Source organism: Enhydra lutris, unplaced genomic scaffold, assembly GCF_002288905.1.
Source record: "Enhydra lutris kenyoni isolate GAN:26980312 unplaced genomic scaffold, ASM228890v2 scaffoldscaffold9, whole genome shotgun sequence".
Taxonomy (NCBI): Eukaryota; Metazoa; Chordata; class Mammalia; order Carnivora; family Mustelidae; genus Enhydra; species Enhydra lutris.
The window spans coordinates 44,899,351-44,921,447 of NW_019154093.1; the positions used below are offsets into that span (position 1 = coordinate 44,899,351).

The 22,097-nt window shown below is 34.9% G+C and overlaps 1 protein-coding gene across 2 annotated transcripts in view; it reads right to left on the reverse strand.

Annotated features, from left to right (window-relative positions):
- Nucleotides 1-2,478: 2,478 nt before the first annotated feature.
- Nucleotides 2,479-22,097, reverse strand: part of LOC111143277 (ubiquitin specific peptidase 33) — a 55,991-nt gene continuing 36,372 nt past the window's right edge. Inside the window, exons 12-24 of one of the 2 annotated variants that reach the window (XM_022496907.1) lie at nucleotides 21,544-21,659; nucleotides 20,308-20,480; nucleotides 20,112-20,182; nucleotides 19,360-19,393; nucleotides 17,210-17,255; nucleotides 16,587-16,767; nucleotides 15,812-15,938; nucleotides 14,782-14,951; nucleotides 13,582-13,663; nucleotides 12,716-12,824; nucleotides 5,253-5,355; nucleotides 4,009-4,077; nucleotides 2,479-3,654 (exon numbers count right to left, since the gene is read on the reverse strand). In XM_022496907.1, the coding sequence (XP_022352615.1) occupies nucleotides 3,497-3,654; nucleotides 4,009-4,077; nucleotides 5,253-5,355; nucleotides 12,716-12,824; nucleotides 13,582-13,663; nucleotides 14,782-14,951; nucleotides 15,812-15,938; nucleotides 16,587-16,767; nucleotides 17,210-17,255; nucleotides 19,360-19,393; nucleotides 20,112-20,182; nucleotides 20,308-20,480; nucleotides 21,544-21,659 (1,439 nt within the window). In that variant the 3' untranslated portion in view covers nucleotides 2,479-3,496. Of the gene's footprint in view, nucleotides 3,655-4,008; nucleotides 4,078-5,252; nucleotides 5,356-12,715; nucleotides 12,825-13,581; nucleotides 13,664-14,781; nucleotides 14,952-15,811; nucleotides 15,939-16,586; nucleotides 16,768-17,209; nucleotides 17,256-19,359; nucleotides 19,394-20,111; nucleotides 20,207-20,307; nucleotides 20,481-21,543; nucleotides 21,660-22,097 lie in introns of both variants that reach the window. The other variant, XM_022496906.1, reaches the window with a different exon arrangement.

The following is a 22,097-nucleotide window of genomic DNA, read 5'->3' on the forward strand; positions in this document are numbered from 1 at the left end:
GACACTATGTCAGTTCTAGTCCTAACCTTTTAGAAGCATGCAGCATTTTCTTTCGCCCTTTTGGAATCCACTGCCATCCAGTAAGTAAGGAAGATCAGGCTAGCCTAGAGAAAAACCACATTCAGAGGTCCTAGATGATAAGATCCTATAGAGAGGCCTTGATGGAGGTGAATGCTGTGGCTCAGCCAACAGTCAGCAGCACCAAGGCTCCAGTTACGTTAGGAACCTTTTTGAACCTTCCCACATAGCGTATCTGCTAGCCCGATGCAGCCTCATGAGTGTCTCCAGACAACCCAAAGAATCATGAAAAATAATAAATCCGTACTTTAAGCAAGTTTTGAGGGTTTTGTTATGCTACAAAACATAGCCTTCAACCTCAGCAGCATCAGGACTGCTGTTAGAGAAATACACCTGCTGTTATATTCAGGAACAGTCTCACCCTTCTGTGTCCACAGGTCGGTCCTATGGCAGAAGTTCACATGGCTGAGAAAGCAAACTGACCTTAAACCCAAAGGGCTTATCTGATAAATCAACACCTGAATAGTTGCTATCCTAATTATGCCTTCATAATTTTGCCAAATGTACAAACTGCAAGCATGAGTTATTGAAGTCATTATCTACTTAGCAATTAAAGCCATGTTTGGGGATGGACTGGGATCCTGGACTTTCTGCCATGAGTGACATGTAAAAAGCACTGTAGGACTATGTTATCTATCAGGTCATATTATCTGCCCCCAAAACTGAGGACAGAGATACATTTACTATGTACTTTGTAACCTTTAAAGCATTTCCTTTCACAACAACCTAAGAAAGCAGATAAACTCACTTTGCACTTTGCACATGGGGAAACCAAGGTCAGGGAACTTGTCAAGGTTATACATATAGCTAGTAAGTGGCACCTCTCAACAACTTAATTCAAATATGAGCAACTTAATTACAGCTTGACTGCATTAAGAGCTTTAATTGTGGGGCACCTGGGTGGCTCAGTGGGTTAAAGCCTCTGCCTTTGGCTCAGGTCATGATCCCAGGGTCCTCGGATCAAGCCCCGCATCGGGCTCTCTGCTGAGCAGGGAGCCTGCTTCCCTTCCTCTCTGCCTACTTGTGATCTCTGTCAAATAAATAAATAAAATCTTTAAAAATTAAAAAAATAAAGTGATTAACTGAAAACAAGGGAGTGAATGAGTTCTCAGGGAGATGAGCAGAGAAAAAAAATGGATAAAATGCAGCACCACACAAGTTTAAAGAGCGAAGTTTCTGGTACAGTAGTTACTAAGAAACAGTAATTAGCTTTTCTAATTAGAAATTTACTTGTGGGACGCCTGTGTGGCTTTCGGTTAAGCCGCTGCCTTCGGCTCAGGTCATGATCCCAGGGTCCTGGGATCGGGTCCCGCCATCGGGCTCCTTGTCCAGCAGGGAGCCTGCTTCTCTCTCTGCCTCTGCCTGCCACTCTTCCTGCTTGTGTTCTCTCTATGACAAATATATAAAATCTTAAAAAAAAAAAAAAAGAAAGAAAAATTTACTTGTGACTTGTGAGAGAAGCATAGGTTTTGGAATCAGACACATCTGGTTTGAATTCTGATGCTGAGTTGTGTGTGCTTGGGCATATTAATCTGCAAATATGTTTAGCCTAGTCCCTCACATTTGCTAAGAACTCAGCATTAGTAATGATTAGTTGTAGTTGTGTTATTATTAAAATAGTCTCGAATAACCTTTTTTCCTCCTGAAAAAAACAGTTTCTTACCTAATCCCTCACCTGCAATCCTCCAAAATGGTAACAAGTATATTCAAACTTCTCACCTTGGAGAGTTAGTGGAGTACCTTCAGAATACAGGAAAATTGCCTCTTTCTGATACAATTAACCACATATTCCAAAGTTTGTTATGAAAATAGTAATGCTACTAACAAATGTGACTAATCCTATAATCTGTTTCAAAAGAATTCATTGGGAGATATTATATCATGGTGAATAACAGCAATGGTATGAAGTTACATTGACTCTGGTGGAGTCCTCTATCTGCCATTTCTTTGCTGTCTGATATGGGGCAAGTCACTTTACCTAAGTCATAAGGTTGAAATAAGGATTAAATATAAGTAAAGCATTTTGTAGGTTGACTAAGACTCATAAATATCTAATAAATGGCAAGCAGTATTAAAAACAAACCTTTTTTTGATTATCTCCTAATGCCAAAATTATAATAAACACTGGTGATCAGAGATAGATCAATAACATTGTTGAATCCATGAAGAGGATCGCACTGTAATTATGAGGCAGAAGAAAACTTAAAACTGGATAAAAACTGAAATACATCTTAATGACTGTATTAAGCTCATCATTTCATTAAACATCAGAACTTTAAATACTATACCAAATGACTTATTTTGCATACCTGATTAAGAAATAACAGGAAGATATTATAATACTAACAAATTTTATACTTTTAATATCCATCAAATAAATTCAACATCCAAGTTATACATTTTAAAATCATTTTTATTGAACTAATTTTAACAACACTGTTTCAGCTGGTGGCAGGTGCCCCACACCAAAACAAACCCATCATGAATGCTATTCACATCCTCAAAGTAATCCAGTTTGTTTTGTACTTGGAATATAGTTAAACTTTTGACATCACATAATCAAGCAAATAGCGGTGCATACTATATTATTCAAAAAGACTTTATGCATTTCATTAAAAAAATCATTTTGCAAGTAGCTTCAGCTTTATCAACAATCTCATCAACACATTCCATACTTCATGCTCTCAAAATAAAAAGTGCCCTAAAACTAACTCTAAGTTTTTTACTGATAATAATGAATACTATCCAGGGTTATAGGAATTAGAGTTTAACATTTTACAGTATAAGAGGCAATAAGTTACGGACATCTGCTGACACAAATTCCACTCAAACTAATTACATCTTTGATACATTCAAAAAGACATACTGTAAATATTAATATGCTAGTTTATATGCTGCAGTGCAAAAAAAGTGACACCCTAACGTTTCCTGAGCTTTAGGAAATTAACATTTTTCTGACTACAACTCTCAATTTAAAATAGGCTCTTTATTATATGAAGCCATGTCAAAACTATACAATTAAATTAGGGTTTTGGAGAACTGAAAATTGGTCAGAGTTATGGTGTTTTAAGGTCATGAAAAAATTTCCAAAGCAAAAGTATTTACAAAACTACAAAGGATAGTATGGATTTGCATGTAGTATAAAGATCAAAGATAACCTACTGATTACCAAATGATCACAAATATCCCTTTTCTTTCAAAAATATTACACTGAAAGACTTTATGGTAAGTTATCTAGCATTAAATATACCAACCTGTAGTATATCACATATTTTAACACATTCTTCCATAATGCCCAGTAAGAAGGAATAAAATATTAAAAATCAAGAAAATAAACATGCTTTTAGGAATGTTTTTGCAAGTGTATGTGAGAGGAAATGAAAATGATTTCTCATTAAAACTCCCTATACCCTCAAAATTACAAAGACCGAGTTTCTACTTCAATTTTTTCTTCTGCTTGTAGTATATCAGGGTCAATGTGAACAACTGGAGGTCGTAGGATAACTTCAGGCCCTCCACCATATATAGACTGTAGAAAATTCCATGTTTCTTCAGAAATCTGACCAGAATCTGCTCCTACAATTAAGTGCAAATAGAATAATATTTACAAACCTACATATTCATACTGCAAAACCTTCAAAATGTAACCCCCCAGCACGAATCCTCCAGGGATAACTGAGAATTTATGAACACCAGACTACCAGCCCATATTATTATAAGCTACAACATTATGGTTTGTCTTAGTACTTTCTCCTAGCTCCTATCAAAAGCCTTAAATCTTTCCTCAGATAACAAACACTGGCAGCTTTCCCACTATCTACCCTACTTCATGTATGAATTGTATCACTGAGCTGGGTAAAAAGTAGCACAGATGACTAGTAATGTTTTATTCTTAACAGTGACAAATGGCTTAAGTATTATTCAACTTACCTTGCCTGAGCATCACATTGCCACATTTAGTGACTGCAATTTTAGTGTTATCAATGGGACCTGGAGGATCTAAGTCAAAAGGAAAAACAAAGGATCAAAATGTGTACTTTTCAAAGAAATGTACCAAAGAATTATGTATTTCTGTGCCAGAAATAATTGAGGGACATAACTATATAATCAAATTGATTATTTTGTAGTCATATTATTATAGTTAATTTTTTTTTAATATTTTATTTATTTATTTGACAGAGAGATCACAAGTAGGCAGAGAGGGAGGCAGAGAGAGAGGGAGGAAGCAGGCTCCCTGCTGAGCAGAGAGCCTGATTCGGGGCTCGATCCCAGGCCCCTGGGATCATGACCTGAGCCGAAGGCAGAGGCTTTAACCCACTGAGCCACCCAGGCGCCCCTATTATAGTTAATTTTTAATTATCTTCTGAACCTCTTCCTTTCTGGGTCTCAGTTCCCCTCCAAAATAGAACCAAGAAAGAAATGGAGAGAGGCTTTTTCACCACCATCTAAAATCTCACTCTTCAACTATCCATTTGAGGACCACAGGTTAAAATGCACTTTCAATGTTATAAAAGAACAATTCTTTTATAATTTAAAAAGAAATTATGTAATTCGGAGTTATTTCAGATGATCATTACTTAAACTAAAAACAATAAAAGCACTATAAAGTGAAATATTAAAATATATCCTTTTTTAATTTAAGAAAAAAAAAACCTGTTTCCCCCTTGAATACAAAAGTACAGTGCATGTTCATTATCAAAAAGTATAAAACAAAACAAAACAAAACAAAAAGGCACAAGGAAGAAATAAAAAGGTCAAATTATGAATATATAGTATTGCAACCTTTTTCACTTATCAAGAATATCTTTTTAATTATTACACACTGTCACAAAAATTATTTTTAAAGTCGACATAGTATGTCACATATGACTATGTCATAGTATGTCATAGTATAAAGCATTATGTAACCAATCTTATTGTTGGGTGGATTTTTTTTTTAACTTTTCAATATTAAGATTGCAGACTAATTTTGCTCAGTTCCTTTATTCCTTCTATGAATATGCTGTAAGTCATGAAATAGGTTTAGAACAACCAACCAGAATATAAGCTAGAATGTTAGATCCCTGAAGGCAGGGATCTTTTTCTATCTCATTCACTGGTGTAATCCCAAGTGCATAGAGATATTCAAAAACAAAAAATCAGCAAAGAATTTCATTTTTCAGTAAACTACTTACCTCCATCTTTACCCTTCACAAAACTTTCCCATTCTCTAAACCACTGCATACTGATGCAATAAAAAGTAGCTGGAGAGTCCTCCTCTTGGAATGCTCTGTTGAGCTATAGGGAGAAAAAAAAAATCAGTCATCTAGTATCTAGAACTATGCTTTATAGCAGAACAATACAACCATTCTACTTAAGCATCTGATAAGGCCAATTCCTCAAAAGAATGTGATGTACACTGATGCTAAGTTATCTTAGTACCACAGTAACACCTATTAATAAACAAGTATGTCTAGGTTATGTCTCAAAATTTATAAGTACACACAAAAGAAGAATAAGACACTGGCTAGGTCAAAATGGTCAAGGCAAGTCTTCAAAACAATAAAAACTCCACGTATTTATTAAAAATCAAATGCATAAATCTTATTTAAATATATTATATCCATTGTCTACCCTTTACTTCTCTTCCTTAACATATTGATGGACATGTTGCTATTACAAAGACAATGCTGCAATGAATAATCTTGTACATGTCATTGCACAATACACATACATGTATACGACAAATTCCCAAAAGTGGTGGAACTAAGGTCCCTGAAGATGTTTACTTCCTCTTCTAAGGTCTAAGGAAATGGATATGTGACTCAACTAGGCAAAACTCTACCAGCAATGGAAATCTTCAGCAGTGATCTAATGGTGAGATATACTCCAATGTCAATTTTGTTAGCTACATACCCAGGGCTAGCTTGGTTCCTGAGATTCTGGAGAACTGGTTATTCAATTTTTCTTTTTTTTTTTAATTTTATTTATTTGTCAGATCAACTTTTCCTTTCAATAAATTTCTTTTTTGCTTAAGTCAGCCAATGTGGCTTCACCACTTTCAATTAAAGAGTCCAACTGACAGAATAATTGATATAGAAAGGTGGAAGCAAAAGAGCCTAAAGAAAATGAAGGGTATCTGAAATTTATCCAACTGTACTTGTATGAAAAGACAATGAGACATCTAAAATATTTCATTATGGGTAACTAAATGCCTATGGTACATACTATCTGAAGAAGAAGAGAGCCAAATCCAAATAATGTTGCTCCTATAATCAAATCTAATAAAACCTTGCCATTGTCCCCAAAGATCCTTATAGTAGGTACCTCCATGATCTGGCTCCATGATTTGACTTCATCTTCTAATACTTTCTTCCTCATCTATTCACTCATGGTCACACAAACCTCTTTGTTATTCCCGGAACCAAGCAGTTACTTTCCTGCCTCTTAAAGCTTTTGCATGGCTACCCACCTCTTTTCACACATATCTAAATACCTCCCTCACCTCCTTCAAGTCTTTATTTAAATGTCACCTTCTCATTAAGGCCTATCTTGATCACCCTATTTAAAAATGCACCTGACACCTCCCTCTATCACTGTACTCTTCATCCCTCTTGCTCAACTTTTTTTCCTTTTCCAAAGAACTCATTACCTTTTAATATATCATGTACATTATTTATGTACATTATTTATGTAATATATCATGTACATTATAAATAATACATTATTTATGTATTAAACATTTAAGTTATTTGAGGGTAAGGACCTTTCTGGTATACAAGGTAGTTGCTTCCACAGAACAATGAAAGGCAATGAAAAATGTTGTGGCTGTCTGATGGTTAACAGAGATCAAAACATGTCTGTTTCAAGGTATAGAATTAGGCACAACTTATCCTTAGAGAACTCAGATTTTTGAAATGTAGTATAAGACTGATTCTACCAGATAAAACCACTTAATTCATAGCATTACCAGGTCTAGACATTTTTAGGACTTAATCTTTGCAATTAGGGTATTTCTTATGTGTCTAGGTGGGACTTTTTAAATATTTAGTTAACTACAATCACCTCATTAAAGATATATAGTTTTTCTCTAGTTCTGGGAAATTTCTCTAAACAGTTGCCCTAATTTGTGCCCCTCCACCACCATTCTCTTCTAAAAAACACTGGATTCTATGTCTACCCACTATTCAAACTTTTTATTTCCATCTGTTATCTTCACGCTTCATTTTAGGAGAAACCTTGAAAGATCGTTCAGAAAACTAATTCGCTCTTCAGCAGTTTTTGTACATGGGCAACGAAAATTTACGGGGTTGGTACTATCCTCTATGCTGTGGTCCAAGCTCCAAACCAGTAACCAATATAGGGTGTTGTTTTTCCCATAACCAGAATACATGAAGCTAGGTACCAGATAAATAAAGTAGAAGGATGTATCCATTAGTACCTAATAATATATTCTCATCTCCACAACTATGGCCTCCACTAGTTTGGAGGTATTCGATTCCAAAGGGAAACAACATTGGTTTTACTGGACTGAAAGTCAAAATAGTCCTCTGGTTATGTATGGTTCCTTATGTCACTGAACCAAAAGTCCAAGTGGGGGTACGCCTGGGTGGCTCAGTTGGTTAAGCAGCTGCCTTCGGCTCAGGTCATGATCCCAGAGTCCTGGGATCGAGTCCCGCATCGGGTTCCTTGCTTGGCGGGGAGCCTGCTTCTCCCTCTGCCTCTGCCTGCCATTCTGTCTGCCTGTGCTCGCTCTCTCTCCCTCTCTCTCTGACAAATAAATAAAATCTTTAAAAAAAAAAAAAAAGTCCAAGTGGGTTACTGTATTGGCTATAAAAAGGATGAAATAAAATGACCACTACACAACAGGAGCAAGGAGGATTATATCTGAAAACCAGATTAAACCCACTGTGTTAGCATCAGAGGGCTGCTGTAACAAATTACCACAAACTTGTGCCTGAAAACAGTTATTTCATTTCCCAAAGTTCTGGAGAACAGAAGCCCAAAGTTAAGACATAGGCAGGAACATACTTTAGGGGACATAATTAGGGGAATTTCTGTTCCTTGCCTCCTCAAGCTTCTGCTTTGCGGCTGTATATTCTAATTTCTGCCTCGGGTCCTCATAGCTTTTACCTTTTCTGTATATTTTTTCTGGATGTCTCTTTGTAAGGACATTTATCACTGAATTTAGGCCCATGAAGATAATCCAGGATGACCTCATCTCAAGATCCTTAAATTAATTACATATGCAAAGACCTTTTTCCAAGTGAGGTCACATTCATAGTTAAGGTCAATTCACAGAGATTAGGACATGGAGATACCTTTTTTGGGGACCACCATTCAACCCACTGCAACCACCATTCAGTATTTCCATAATGAGAGGTTATAAGTTAAGAGACAACTAGAGAAATCTAAACCAGGCAAAATTACAAAGACCTCAGATTCTTCTGAAATGATGGTCTGGGTTACTTTACCAGGTAAACATGACCACAAGCAAATGAAGTGCTGGTTAAGAAAGCAGGGAGTATGGAATGGGTAAGTGATCAACTGTAGATATACATTTCTTCTTCACTGCAAGTGTATGTATGTGTGTGTGTGTGTGTGTGTGTGTGTGTGTGTGTATCTGTGAACATTTACCAAATTTGTAAAAAATTACCATTTACTTTTCTTTCATTCCTCTACTATTTTTTAAATTTTTTTTTTTTTTTTTTTTTAGGATTTTACTTATTTGAGAGAGAGCACGACTGAGCATGAGCGGGGGAGGAGGGCAAGGATGAAGCAGGCTCCCCACTAAGCAGGAAGCCCAAGGAGGTGGGGCTCAATCCCAGGACCCTGAGATCATGACCTGAGCCAAAGGCAGATGCTTAAGTGACTGAGCCACCCAGGTGCCCCAACATTCTTTAGATTACAGTATAAAAGTGAGATTGTGACTGAACTGACTGAACTAAAGATGAATGACTAATATCCAAAAGTGGATACAGTGACTCATAGAACTTCAAGTCTCCCAAGTTCAGGAAAAGGTAGATGCAGCATATATTAGTACATTAGCAAGCTGCACAGTGTTAAATAGAAACGTGATACTGTTGCCACTATTGCTGTTTACATGTATGAATGTGTATGAATACTGAGAGGCAGCCTTTACTGTATGACCCATAATGAATAATTTCCACTCATTCTTTTACATTCCCTTCTGTAAAGAGGAGCAGCCTACATTTTCCAGGATCCTATGCTGGTAGTATTCCAGGTTAGGCATTATCAATGGTACAGACAATATATGGAAGTCACAAAAGAAAGAAATTCTTTCTCTCCTCTGGTGGCAGCTGTGGGTAGGACTGAGGCATCCATAGAGGGCATAGATAGGATTTTGTTACCACTTCCAAGCATCTTCCCAAGAATCCTGCACTGATGTCACAGGCTAACATCTTTAACAGCAGCGTCTTGCATCTTAGAGCACCCTCAGAACAACCCACCAGGATCCTGAGATTAGCAGCTTATCAGGTTTGTTAGATTTCTGAGCATTCTCCTGAGATTTGCCAGTGGCAAGCAACAGGGATAATTTCCAAAGGTTTTGTACAGTTTTTAATTTTTTAACTTTGAAACAATCTCAAACTTCCAGGAAAACTCTAATGTAACACAAAGGAATTTTCTTTCCTCAGACCATTGACAGTAAGTTGCTAAACACGTTCCTGTTCTCCAAACACCTTGGTGCATATTTCATACGTACAAGGACATTTTCCTACACAACTAATACAAATGACAAAAATCTAGAGATTAACATTGATATGAACCAGCCATTTCTCTAAGGAAGGCTGGTACCTTTTAGTACAGAGAGATGTTAAGCAGCTAAAACCTGATGAGAGCTAGGTATGTTTAATCCTACTGAAATTATCATTGCTCCCAGGCCCTTTTAGTAACAAAGTTAGGGAATTAACATATGTACATCATTTGTTTCTATACATGCATACACACACACACACACACACACACACACACACACACACACACGTACCCATGTATGTATGACCACGTATTCACAAAAGTACCTACAAGTCCAATCTAATACTAATAGCACAATCCATTTTAGTTTTCTCCCTTTCCACATCTGTAACTCTCTTATCTGACAATGAGAAATCCAGCTCTCATTGTACTCATTATTTGATGAATTCTACATATGGAACCAAACCCTCAATTCTACCACCCACCATCCCCCAATCCCCAGCCAACGTGGATATCCATTCTCACCTTGCCTGGGCTTCAACACCCTTGACTGGGTGCACACCACATAAGCAGCTTTCCTTAACCCGTTTGGGCTCTAGAACCACCCCCTCACGACCCCACTCCTACTAGCATGGCAGCCTACCCTACTCCCAGATTTCCTATGAGTCAGCAGTGGTTTTCTTGACCTTCACTGCCCAGTCCTTTCAGTAGTTGTTTAAGTCTCTCTTTGCCAATATTCTTATTATACCCAAAATACTTAGAATGGCTTCTGTGCCCCAAACTGTAATGGATATACTCGTGAGCCATTTATTTAAGTATTCATGGAATAAACTATTTTAAATATTCAACTAAAATTTACCTCCTTAGATTTAGGAAACAAATGAGGTTGAAGCACAATAAACAAATAGATACTACACTATCTTCCTCTGTGTGTGAGAATTTCTTTGCTTGAGGTAACAGCACACACACACAAAAAGCCTAAATCCAAGAAAAGAAGCAGGTCTATGTGTGTATGTGTGAACATGCAGTGGGCAGCCATAACACGGAACATACTGTTCATCTATTTAACACTTCTTCCCCTCTTTACTGAAAGGATCTCAATTTTCTCTTACAAAATTACCATCCCTCCATCAATACAGTCTTAGTAGAATTATCAATGCATATGCCTCTAAGGTGACCCAATTCTACTAGGATTCCCTACTGGGAATTTGGGTCATAAATATATAGTTGGAGCTATGCTACTAACAATAGCACTTTGAAGAGACTTATTTCTTCCTACCTAAATAACTGGAATTGTACTAGTCCTTGTCCATAAAACCTGGTTGTTTAACAGTGTACATAAAATAATAATAACCCAGGGATGCCTGGGAGGCTCAGTTGGTTAAGTGTCTGCCTTCAGCTCAGGTCATGCTCCTGGGGTCCTGTGATTGAGTCCCACAGCAGGCTCCCTGCTCAGCAGGGAGCCTGCTTCTCCTTCTCCAGCTCCCCTGTGCTTGTGTTCCCTCTCTTGCTATATCTCTCTAATAAATGAGTAAAACCTTAAATAAATAAATAAATAATTTTAAAAAGACAACCTAGACTGGTAACTTGCTATAATTAACCAGTATAATTAACAGTACTATGACTGTTTCTCCTCTTTAATTACTTATTTTATTATCTATGAATTAATTCATTTTGCATCTCTGAATTAATGCATATCATTAGTGCATGCTTAAATATTTCTTTTTTCTCAACCACTGTGATTTTTTTTTTGTTTTGTTTTTTTTTAAGATTTTATTTATTTATTTATTTGACAGAGAGATCACAAGTAGGCAGAGAGGCAGGCAGAGAGAGAGAGGAGGAAGCAGGCTCCCCGCTGAGCAGAGAGCCCCCGATGTGGGGCTCGATCCCAGGACCCTGGGACCATGACCTGAGCTGAAGGCAGAGGCTTTAACCCACTGAGCCACCCAGGTGCCCCAACCACTGTGATGTTTTAAACTTCAGAGCCTAAGACCCTCAAATAGTTTTGAGCCCACAGAAAAACCTGAATTTGCATAGGGATGGGTCATTTAGTCAACATATATACATTTAAATGATTCTGAGTAGAGCTGGCACACAAGGTTACATTTTAGCTTCAGATGGAGAACATAGTGATTCCATAATATTATACATTATACTATGTTCACCACAAGTGTAGCTGCCATCTGTCTTGATGTATAGCTATTACAGTATCATTAACTATATTCCTACTGTGCCTTTTATTCCTGTGACTTATTCATTTCATAACCAGAGCCTGTATCTCCTACTCTCCCACAATTAAATTGTTTTTGATTTACTTGCATGCTGATCCTTTTCAAAAAGCAGATTATCTGATGTATTTCAAAACTGCCAAAAGCTAATTCCTCTGTACTGGTAACTGTGAAAACTCCACAGATAGTTTACATTTCCTTAAAAAGATCAAATAGATTTCTTTAAAAAAAAAAAAGACACAAAAAAACAAAAACCCAAAAACAAGAAAACAAACAAAAACCTAGTTTTTTAACTCTTCCTACTAATTCTGTGACCACTTTCAGATTGTTGCTTGCAATCAAGGAATGCTTCATAATATACTCATTTTGAGAAGTGTATTTTTAAGTATACATAGTCCCACAAAACAATACTATATTTCACAAAAACATGGAAGTAGAGAGCAGTCTGGGTAGATGCTTTCCGAGAAAATAACTAAAGGAAACCTATAATTTATCATTTCAATAGATTACTGCAAATGCCAATCCGTAAAAACTTAACTCACTAGAATTTTAGTGACCTGTCTCTCACTGTTAAAATCTCACTGTTAAAATCTATTATAACCATTTCATCTAATCATTTCATTAATATAATATAGTTAACATAGTAATAGTTCTACTACTTGTCAGTTCTTTATCCTATATCACATTTACAATTCAAAAAGCATCACTTTTACCCGAATAAAAATTTCCAATTCTGTTTTTCTTCTTTTTTCAATTTTCTCTGCCTCAATTTGGCAAGTGTGACAAATGTACAGATGGTTGACAGCTGGTCCTCCTCCGTACCTAAAGCATGAAGAATTTAATAATTATGATAATGTTGAAGAAAGTGGATGTTCTAGGAAATTCGTCTCCAACTTTGAGTCAATGGCTAAATACTTAGTAAAGAATAAATCCCCACAGAAAAATTCTCAGTCATAATTAAACTAATGTAAAAATCATATAATTGTAACATCTTGATTTTATGTTTATCAGGGTCAATGACTCAATTTATTGATTAAATAGCTTTATATTTCAACTTTCCCTTATGGCTATTTCTGCTACCAAATATGTTAAAGGCAACAACACAAAGTAAAACAAGTGTCTTTCAAAAATTGCAATATAACATAAATCTTAGTTCAATGCAGCCATAGTCTTAATCAAGTTTTAATCAGAAGGAGGCTTTCGCTGATCTCTCAGGTAAGAATTCATGGAAGAATTCTTTTCAGTATTTAACTAAGAAAACATAGTAAGGAAATTATATATGAAATGTTTTAAAATAAAATTTAAAACTTTAAAATTTCAGGGTTAAATACCACCTTACGCTTTTATGGTACAGATAATTAGAACACAAAAATCAGAATTACATTATCTAGACTAGGGTCACATTAACTACAAAGTCTTCCTATTCAAACTTCAGAATGAATACTGATGGAAAACAGAGAATTTTCTACATAAGCAACATAAAGCACAAGGAACATATGTGAAATAATACAATTCCCTTTTAACAAGTTTCACCAACTGATTTTCACAATACCATATTGTCTGATTTAAAAAAACAAACCTGCTATACAGGTTATCCCAAATGTTCTGAGGCAGCATCAAAACCAGGTCTTCAATATAACCAGCTTTTCGTGGAGGAACACCTAAAAAAGTTCAGATGGGTGTGTCTCATTCTTAAATTCCTTTATACAACTTTTAAAGGTTAAACTCATTTTTAAACTGATTAATCAATGGCATTTTTTAAATCATTATTCTTAAAAATTAAGTAAAAGCGTTTTTGGTGATTATGTTCCTAAAAATAAACATATTTCTTGAAGTAGAGAAAAACCAGCTAACTAAGATCTTCAAGCAACTTACATAAATCTTTACTAAACCTTGATTGTATACTGGGAGAAATCAAAGAAAACTAAGAGACAATCTTTCCTTCATAGAGCTTGAGCTAGCAAAAGAAATGAGGCATTTACATACTTAACCATAATAAAAGGCAGTCACAGATAAATACCATTAAAAGTTTACGGGGAAATTCAGAACTGGAAGAGCATTATGTTAGTAGTTCAAGTGGGGAAATAACAAGCGATAAATTCACATCCAGAAACCTTTCAAGGTTTAGGTTTCTATATCCACTACAGGATATTCCCACTACAAAAATAGTTAATTAACAAGAATATTGAGTCTTCAACCATGAAATTTAATCAAGGTGTCACACTAAGGTGTTATTTATCACGGGTACAAACACAAACATAGCTGATCACAAAGGCTTAAGTTATATATAGCAAATAAGTATATGAGGCTTTTTTGTTAAATTCCAAGTACACTTTCATACTTCAGAAAAGAGCCACCTATTAATTTAGACAAAAGGGATAAGGATCATGGATATAGCTGGCAGCTGAATGCCTCTCGGCCAAGAAAAATAATGTGTAATAGAAGTGCTCACTGTATCATAACTGGCTGTGTATATCTGTCTCTATTATGAAATTAGAGTGTAGAGAAGAGAAATAGTATCTTTGGTATTCTCAGGGTCTAGCACAGGGTTTGGAACAGATAATCAGTAAGTATCCCTTTTATGAAGAGGCTATGTAAAGAAAAATATAAATTTAAAAAAAAGCCAATTTCTGGAACTAGAAAATTAAACACATTTAAGTTAGACTGCAGATGAAGAAATGAGAAAATAAGTGGAAGAGGAAAACTCTTGCCTCCTCCTAATTCGTAAACTATTTAACAGCAAACCCCTACCACTACTTTTCATTACAAAATTCCTTACCTCCATGAATACAGAGAAAATCATTATTTGAAATAGGACCAGGTTCAGCAAAAGTCTTAAATTTATTTAGCCACTGTCGAGAAATATAAAATTGAAGGAGACTTGGCTCCATTATGTTCAATAAATTTGCTATCCTTCTTCTCTCTTTTTGAGCCTCTTCACTGCTTTTCCTGTTAAGGACAATGATTCATTAAACTTAATATGCATTTTACTCCATCAGACTAGTAAATGGATTTTTCCTCTTCCTTATTAGACTCAGCATACACAGTAATATTATGAATCTTTCTAGGCTTGGGACTTACTCAAGAGAAATATATTTTGTATCATCACCCCCCCAATTACTTATGTACTCCTAAAGGGCAACACTGTATCATAACTACTGAGAATCCACCTAACTACTGGCACACAGTATGCATTCAAATGTTTGTTAATAATATCCATCTAATAATGTTTTCTTTTTCATTAGCTAGTATTAAACCTTTTATAAGATACTGAAAAATTTATATATTAGCTTTATTAGCTCCTTTATTAGCTATTTTAGGAGAAAATTTGTACTTAATTCCTATCATCAGTGCCTAATTTATCAAAACCAATCTTTTTTTTAAAGATTTTATTTATTTATTTGACAGACACAGTGACAGAGGGAACAGAAGCAGGGGGAGTTGGAGAGGGAGAAGCGGGTTCCTTGGAGAGCAGGGAGCCCTATGTGGGGGTCGATCCCAGGACCCTGGGATCATGACCTGAGCTGAAGGCAGAAGCTTAAGGACGGAGCCACCCATGCACCCCAAAACCAATCTTTCTAAAACAAAATCTATTCCTTTGCCCTTCAACTAAATGATTTAACATTTTCCTAAGAAAAGATCGTTTTGCACATAACCTTTCACTCTACTCACAAAATGAAATGAGAATGAAAACAATTTCTAATCTTTAATCAGCGAAACATTTTGAAAGTCTTAGAAGTTATAACCCCAAAGTGAGATGTTCTTCCATATTTGTCAAAATAGCCTACCCATGAGAATTACTTCCTTACCTATAGAAAAGAACATAAGCTTCTGCATTTTGCACAGTAGATTCTGAAACTTCAGTGACACTTTGATCATCAAATTCATACCAGTGATGATTTAAATTGTTTCGGCAGTAGGCAATATAGTGTCCACCTGAATTTGAATTGAAAACATTTAAATAATTTCAGTAATACAAAATTAACATAAGAATTAAAGTACTTTTTAAAAAATTTTATTTATTTGAGAGAGAGAGAGAGCACAAGCAGGGGAAGGAGCAGAGTGAAGAAGACAAGCAGACTCCCCGCTGAGTAGGGAGCCCAATATGGGGGCTCAATTCCAAGACCTTGAGATCATGACCTGAGCTGAAGTCAGATGCCTAACCAACCGAGCCAGCCAGGCACCTTAAGAATGAAAGTACTTTTTGAATCCTCAGTTCCTAGCAGAGACTGAGATATAGCAAAAACTATGCTCATATTTTTCTAGTCTGTATCTTCCCACCACCACTTGAAATGAAAATAAGGACAAAAATACAAACTTAAAAAACCAGTGTAAAAATGATCATGTTAAAGTCCTTATTAAATTTTATATAAAATACAATTTTCAGTATTTCAAACTTCATAGCAAAATTATTTAATTTCCTAAAATTTTCTGCATGCTTTTAACAAACCAAAATAAAATAAATTTTGAAATATCTATTTTTACATTTTTCCTTTTATTTAATCAAGTCTTATTGAAGAGATAAATTCAGATGGTTACTTTTTTTTTTTTTATCTAGACATATGTCAAACCTAATATACGTACTACTTGCAGTTCCATGATGACAAATGACTGACAGAAGATCATAGGTAACAATCTGAACTGGACTATCCTTAGCAAGAAATGGCTGAAGATCCAGACCTTCCAGCGGAAATGAAACATGGGTACTGATTTTGGTGGAAAACATCAGTTCATGTCTGAATCTTTTAAGATGGATGCACAAAATCTAAAAGATAAAGATTATTTAAAATTCTATTGTTTTGTATGCTAGATAAAGGAGTCTATTAAATATAGACATTGAATTAAATGTCAAGGTTAAACATTACCCTGCAATTATGATAACCTGATTCCAAAGACATTAAGATGTAGAAATGGTGAAACTTGGTACTTCCTAATAAGTCACAGCTATATGCTTTTCTAATTTTATATTGTATAACCTTTAAGATCCTACAATGTCTGATTAAACTATGTTCAAAACAGTTTTATAGATAAGGGCACTTATTTGCTATGTAACTCAGTATCTTAAAAATGGAAAATCCTAATAGGGTATATAAACACAGCAAATGGTCAATAGAACCACTCCATTCTTCAACAATGCTACATGGTACTATGTTACTGTTTTATGTTCCTACAAGATAAAATAAGCTTAATTATAATAAGGCCCATACCTCAGGAAATTTTTGTACTTTACAAAACTTTACTCCATTCCTTAACCTGGGGAGGAAAAAAAGAAAACAAATTTAAATTTAAATTTCCCATATGAATCTACAAAAGCTTTAGTATTTTAAATTTTTTTTTAAGTAGGCTCCACGCCCAGTGTGGAGCCCAACTCAGGACTTGAACTCACGACCGTGAGATCAAGAGTCAGACACCCAAATGCCTGAGCCATCTAGGCATCCCCAGTATTTTTAAATATACAGCAAAATCTTTTAGAAAACACAGGGACAAAAATGCTCGTTATTGAACTATATGCTACCTATTTAAAAACACATACTAATGAACATTGGAGTTCCTTATTTAAAAAAAAAATACTTAAACAAGATTTCAGTAATAAAAATTTAGGGACTTGTTAATTCTTTGATGAAAATTTTTTAAAACAAATGTGCTAGTGTTATGGTCTGGCTATGTCTTTATAACATCCAGATATCAAGTAAAACTGGGTAAAATAGAATCCCAATTTTACAGAATTGGTTGGTCAGGTCAATATATTTTAACTTTTTTTTTTTTTTTAGGTTTTTTTGTTGTTGTTTTTAAGTAATCTCTAAACTAAATATGGGGCTTGAACTGATAAACCCCAAGATCAAGAGTCCCAAGCTCCATCAGCTAAGCCAGCTGGGCGCCCCTGTAATTTTTGCTCTTTTTTAAATACATAACCTTTATTCTTTTATTATTTTTAATTGAAGTATAAGTGACATGTAACAGTGTATTAGTTTCAAGTGTACAATATAATGATGCAGTATTTGTATACATTGCAAAATGATCACTACAGTAATTTTTTAACAACCGTCACCACATATAGTCACAAAATTTTTTCTTTTCTTGTAAGAAAGAAAATTTTTCAGATCTACCCTCTTACAAACTTTCAAATGTGAAATATAGTATTATTAACTATGGTCACTATTGTGTACATCACATCTCCATGACTTAAATTATAACTGTAAATTTCTACCTTTTGACCCTCTTCACCCATCTTGCCCTTTCCTCACTCCCACTTTGGCAATATAATCTTTACTCTTAAATGTGGGAACACATAACTTGAGTTCAAGAGTGGTTATTATTAATGATCAGTATTAATGTACACTTGACAGATACCTACTTTGGATTTGGGGTAGATGCAAGGTTCTGTTCCATCTTCACTATTATCTTTTTCCTAGTTCATGTTTTCAAGGAACATTCCCCCTCCAGGCCAACTCCCTCTTCAGCTATTAGCTACAGCTTCCAGACAAACTAATACATACTTCCCAATTCATTAGAGGTGGTTTTTTTCTTGGAGAAAGTACATAGCAGCCTTTCATCCTTACTGACCAAACAATACACCATTCCTTTTTGTCATGAGAACCGACACAGATCAACGTTTCCCTGGAGTTACTGCTAAACAGCCAGATGTTTGTTATCATGAAGGTTCTAGTTCTTATTAGGACACCATTATTCTTCTATTATAGAAATTCAGAAAAATTTCCCAGTTCACACAAATATATCTGCCTTCAATTCTCCAATTACTTTTCTTTTCTAACTGACCACCAAGAAGCCTTAAAAGCTTGAATTTATTACAGGACATTTAAAAGGAAACTAGCAGATATAAAGAAATAATACTGTATTTTTCTTAAACTTCTATTCGGCCCTCATACAACAGGTACCTCAAAGTTGGCATAACATTTCTGAATTTTCTACAGATTTGAAACTTGTACCTTTATAGTCACTCTGACTTCCTGAATCTAGTCTGTTAACATGTTAGTTCAGAAGAGAATATTGCCTTATTTATGATGGCAAAACTTACATAATGAAAACGTATGTTACACATCCTAGTATATCTTTTATACCATAGTTAGAAATGTTTTATGTAAAATTACATACATAATTTATCTCAAAATATAAATAAACTTTTTCATCTTAGATAAGCTGATTAAATTTATCAAACTTTTACGTCAAATTGTTTTATAGAACAACCTGTCTTTATTTTTACTAGGACAAAGCTTGCCAGCCTTCATTTTACTAAATAAGATGCAAAATTCGCTTGACATACCCAATTCAAATGAACAAGAAAAATACCATTTATAATACAAAACATGCGATTCAGAACACCATCAATCACACTTACTTTTTGCATTTTTCACAACTGTACATATTGTCACCTGGAAATAGAATAGATCTGGTCATTCCTCTCAAAATAAAAGTAAGTTATTTTCTTTTAGTTCTGCAATTCTTGGGGTTTGCCACATGCTGATTTTGCAGCACAGTTACACAAGGCTCACATTTTTAAGTCTCTGCTCAAGAGTCAGCTCATGATGTTTACTTTGCCTAAAATACCCTCACCTCACTCTCTTTTCAACCCTGAAGGCCTAACTCAAATAACATCCTTTCCATTTACTCACTCAGCAGACTTTACTGACTGCCTGTTACATATCCCAGCAAGGTGCCAAAAACACAAAAACAGTGGTCTATCTTAAATATTATGGAGGAACTCAAAGTACTCCACATATACAGTTCTTTTATATGGGTTGAATTTTCCCTTCTTTGACTCCCAGAGCAGTTTTAAGACACCTCACTTACATACCGTCTTACACTACAGAAATCTGTATAAATTATTTCAGGATATAACTTATGTTATTTATGTTACCATGGTAGGTACTGGCAACTATGCTGATATGGGCAAGTACTATTTAAGCCACCTTAAGACTTAGCTTTTATAAACACATTTTATATAAATATAAAGATAAAATATAAAATATATAAATATATAAAATAAATGTATAAATATAAAATGTATTAATATTTCATATAAAATGTCCCACTAGTATTTTAGATCACCCACAACAATTCAGCCATAGTTGAAAACTGTTTCATATTTACCTTTCAGTTCATCTCTGGCGAAGAAGGCAGCAAGACAATCTTGCAAGGTTACTATTGGACCCCAAAACCAGCTAGGAACACATGAGACAACAAACCTGAAACATTATTGACAGAAAAAAAAAAAGCAAGTGTTCTGCCAGTACAGCAGAAACAGCAGTTTTAACAATCAATTAATATAAAGAAAACGCATACATACCTCTTCACATATTCCATGAAAAACGCTATCCACCCTTGTGGAGCATATGCTTCGCCACATGATCCTGCTTTGACTATAGAAGTTGGGTGACTGGATGAATGCAGCTTAGCAAGGTCTTCCTTGCCAGGAATTGGCAAGGACAGATCTTGAAAGGTCTCGAGGGTTACAGACACCTAAAATTGTTTCGTGTTTAAAATGGAATGAAAATAATCCAACACAGACATTTATAAGAACAAATCTTAGACGTCCCAAAGCAATTCATAAGCAAAAAATGAAAAAATCAGTAACAGTAATGGCAACAGCAAAAATACTTGCTCTGAACCAGGTGCTGTTCTAAATTTAATCTTCACATAATACCTCATAAGGACACTGTGGCATAGAGAAGTACATACAGACACTACAGACTCAGTACCAAACTCTTAAGCACTACTACTGCATTTATTTTTGGAAATGATCTTCTCATGATAGTTTTTAAATGTTTTTAAAAAAAGAAGTAAAACCTACCATGTAATTTTTAAATAGCTGAAAACATTTCAGGATGATTCCATTTAAATATCTGGTACCCAAATAGCCTACATTAAAATGATCCTACTGAAAGCCCTCAGATTTGACTTAAGAACCTAATACAGTAATTGAAAACTTATTTTTGAGGGTTTTTTTTTTTTTTGAGAGAAGTCATTTCATATTCCTTAATTCTGAGATTTAGAGATATGATTTAAAAACTCATGATTTTAATTTATGCTCAGGTATATGAATCTGACACTACCTTTATTATCTGAGCCCTAATCTTAACAGAGGAAAATATTTATAAGCCACACCACCAAATGTAGTACATTCACAGCCTTGTGCCTGCAAATAGAAACAGTTTCCCAGCATATTAATTTTGCCAGCCTTGGGAGAATATGCATGTGTTATACACTGTTGCTGAGCAACACATCACCTTTGTATGTGACCAGAGATGAAAAACTGAATTAATTCTTGTTGCTAATGCATGCCTGTCCAATGACAGGTCAAGACCCATACTTTCAAAATGATGTTGCTATTACTTCTAAAAAGACAAATTCTACTCCTAGAATTAATTTATACTGATGTAAACAGAAGAAATATACATACAGTCCTCAGCAGCAAGGAGAAAAAAAATAAACTTTTCATCCCATTGGTCAAGTTTTTGTTTTGTTTTGTTTTAAAGAGCATTTGACAGAAATTCCCTGTGTATTATAATTCCCTCATACTCACCCTGTCACAAGTCAGACACTGCACTGAACTAATAATTGTTCCATCAAATATGTCTGAAATAACACTTCGGTATTTCTTGTGCTGTTTTTTCCTCTTTGGAGATGATGCAGATTGAGCTAGGATTGAAAAACAAGTGTAGAACATTTTTTTAAAAAACCGAGGTAGTTCCTTTAGCATTTTTCTCTGGAATCCTTTAGAATAAAATTTACAATACTAATGAAATTCTGTCCAAATACCATTCAAGAGAATTACTTAAAAAAAAAAAAAAATCCCTACAAAAAACCAAGATGAACTAGAAGGTGTTTGGTCTCCTCAGCTTGACTTCAATCAGAATAAATTTTGCTTTTACTTATTTGTTTTTGCATCCAAGTAAGGCCTTATTTGAAGAAAGGATTCTATAATTAAGTTTTGAGAGTTTCTTTATATATTCTGGATACAAGTCCTTTGTCAGCTATGTGATTTGTAAGTATTTTCTCCTAATCTTATCTTTTCAATCTCTTAATAGGGTCTTTTGCCAAGAAAAATTTTTATTTTTTCTTTTATCGATATTGTTT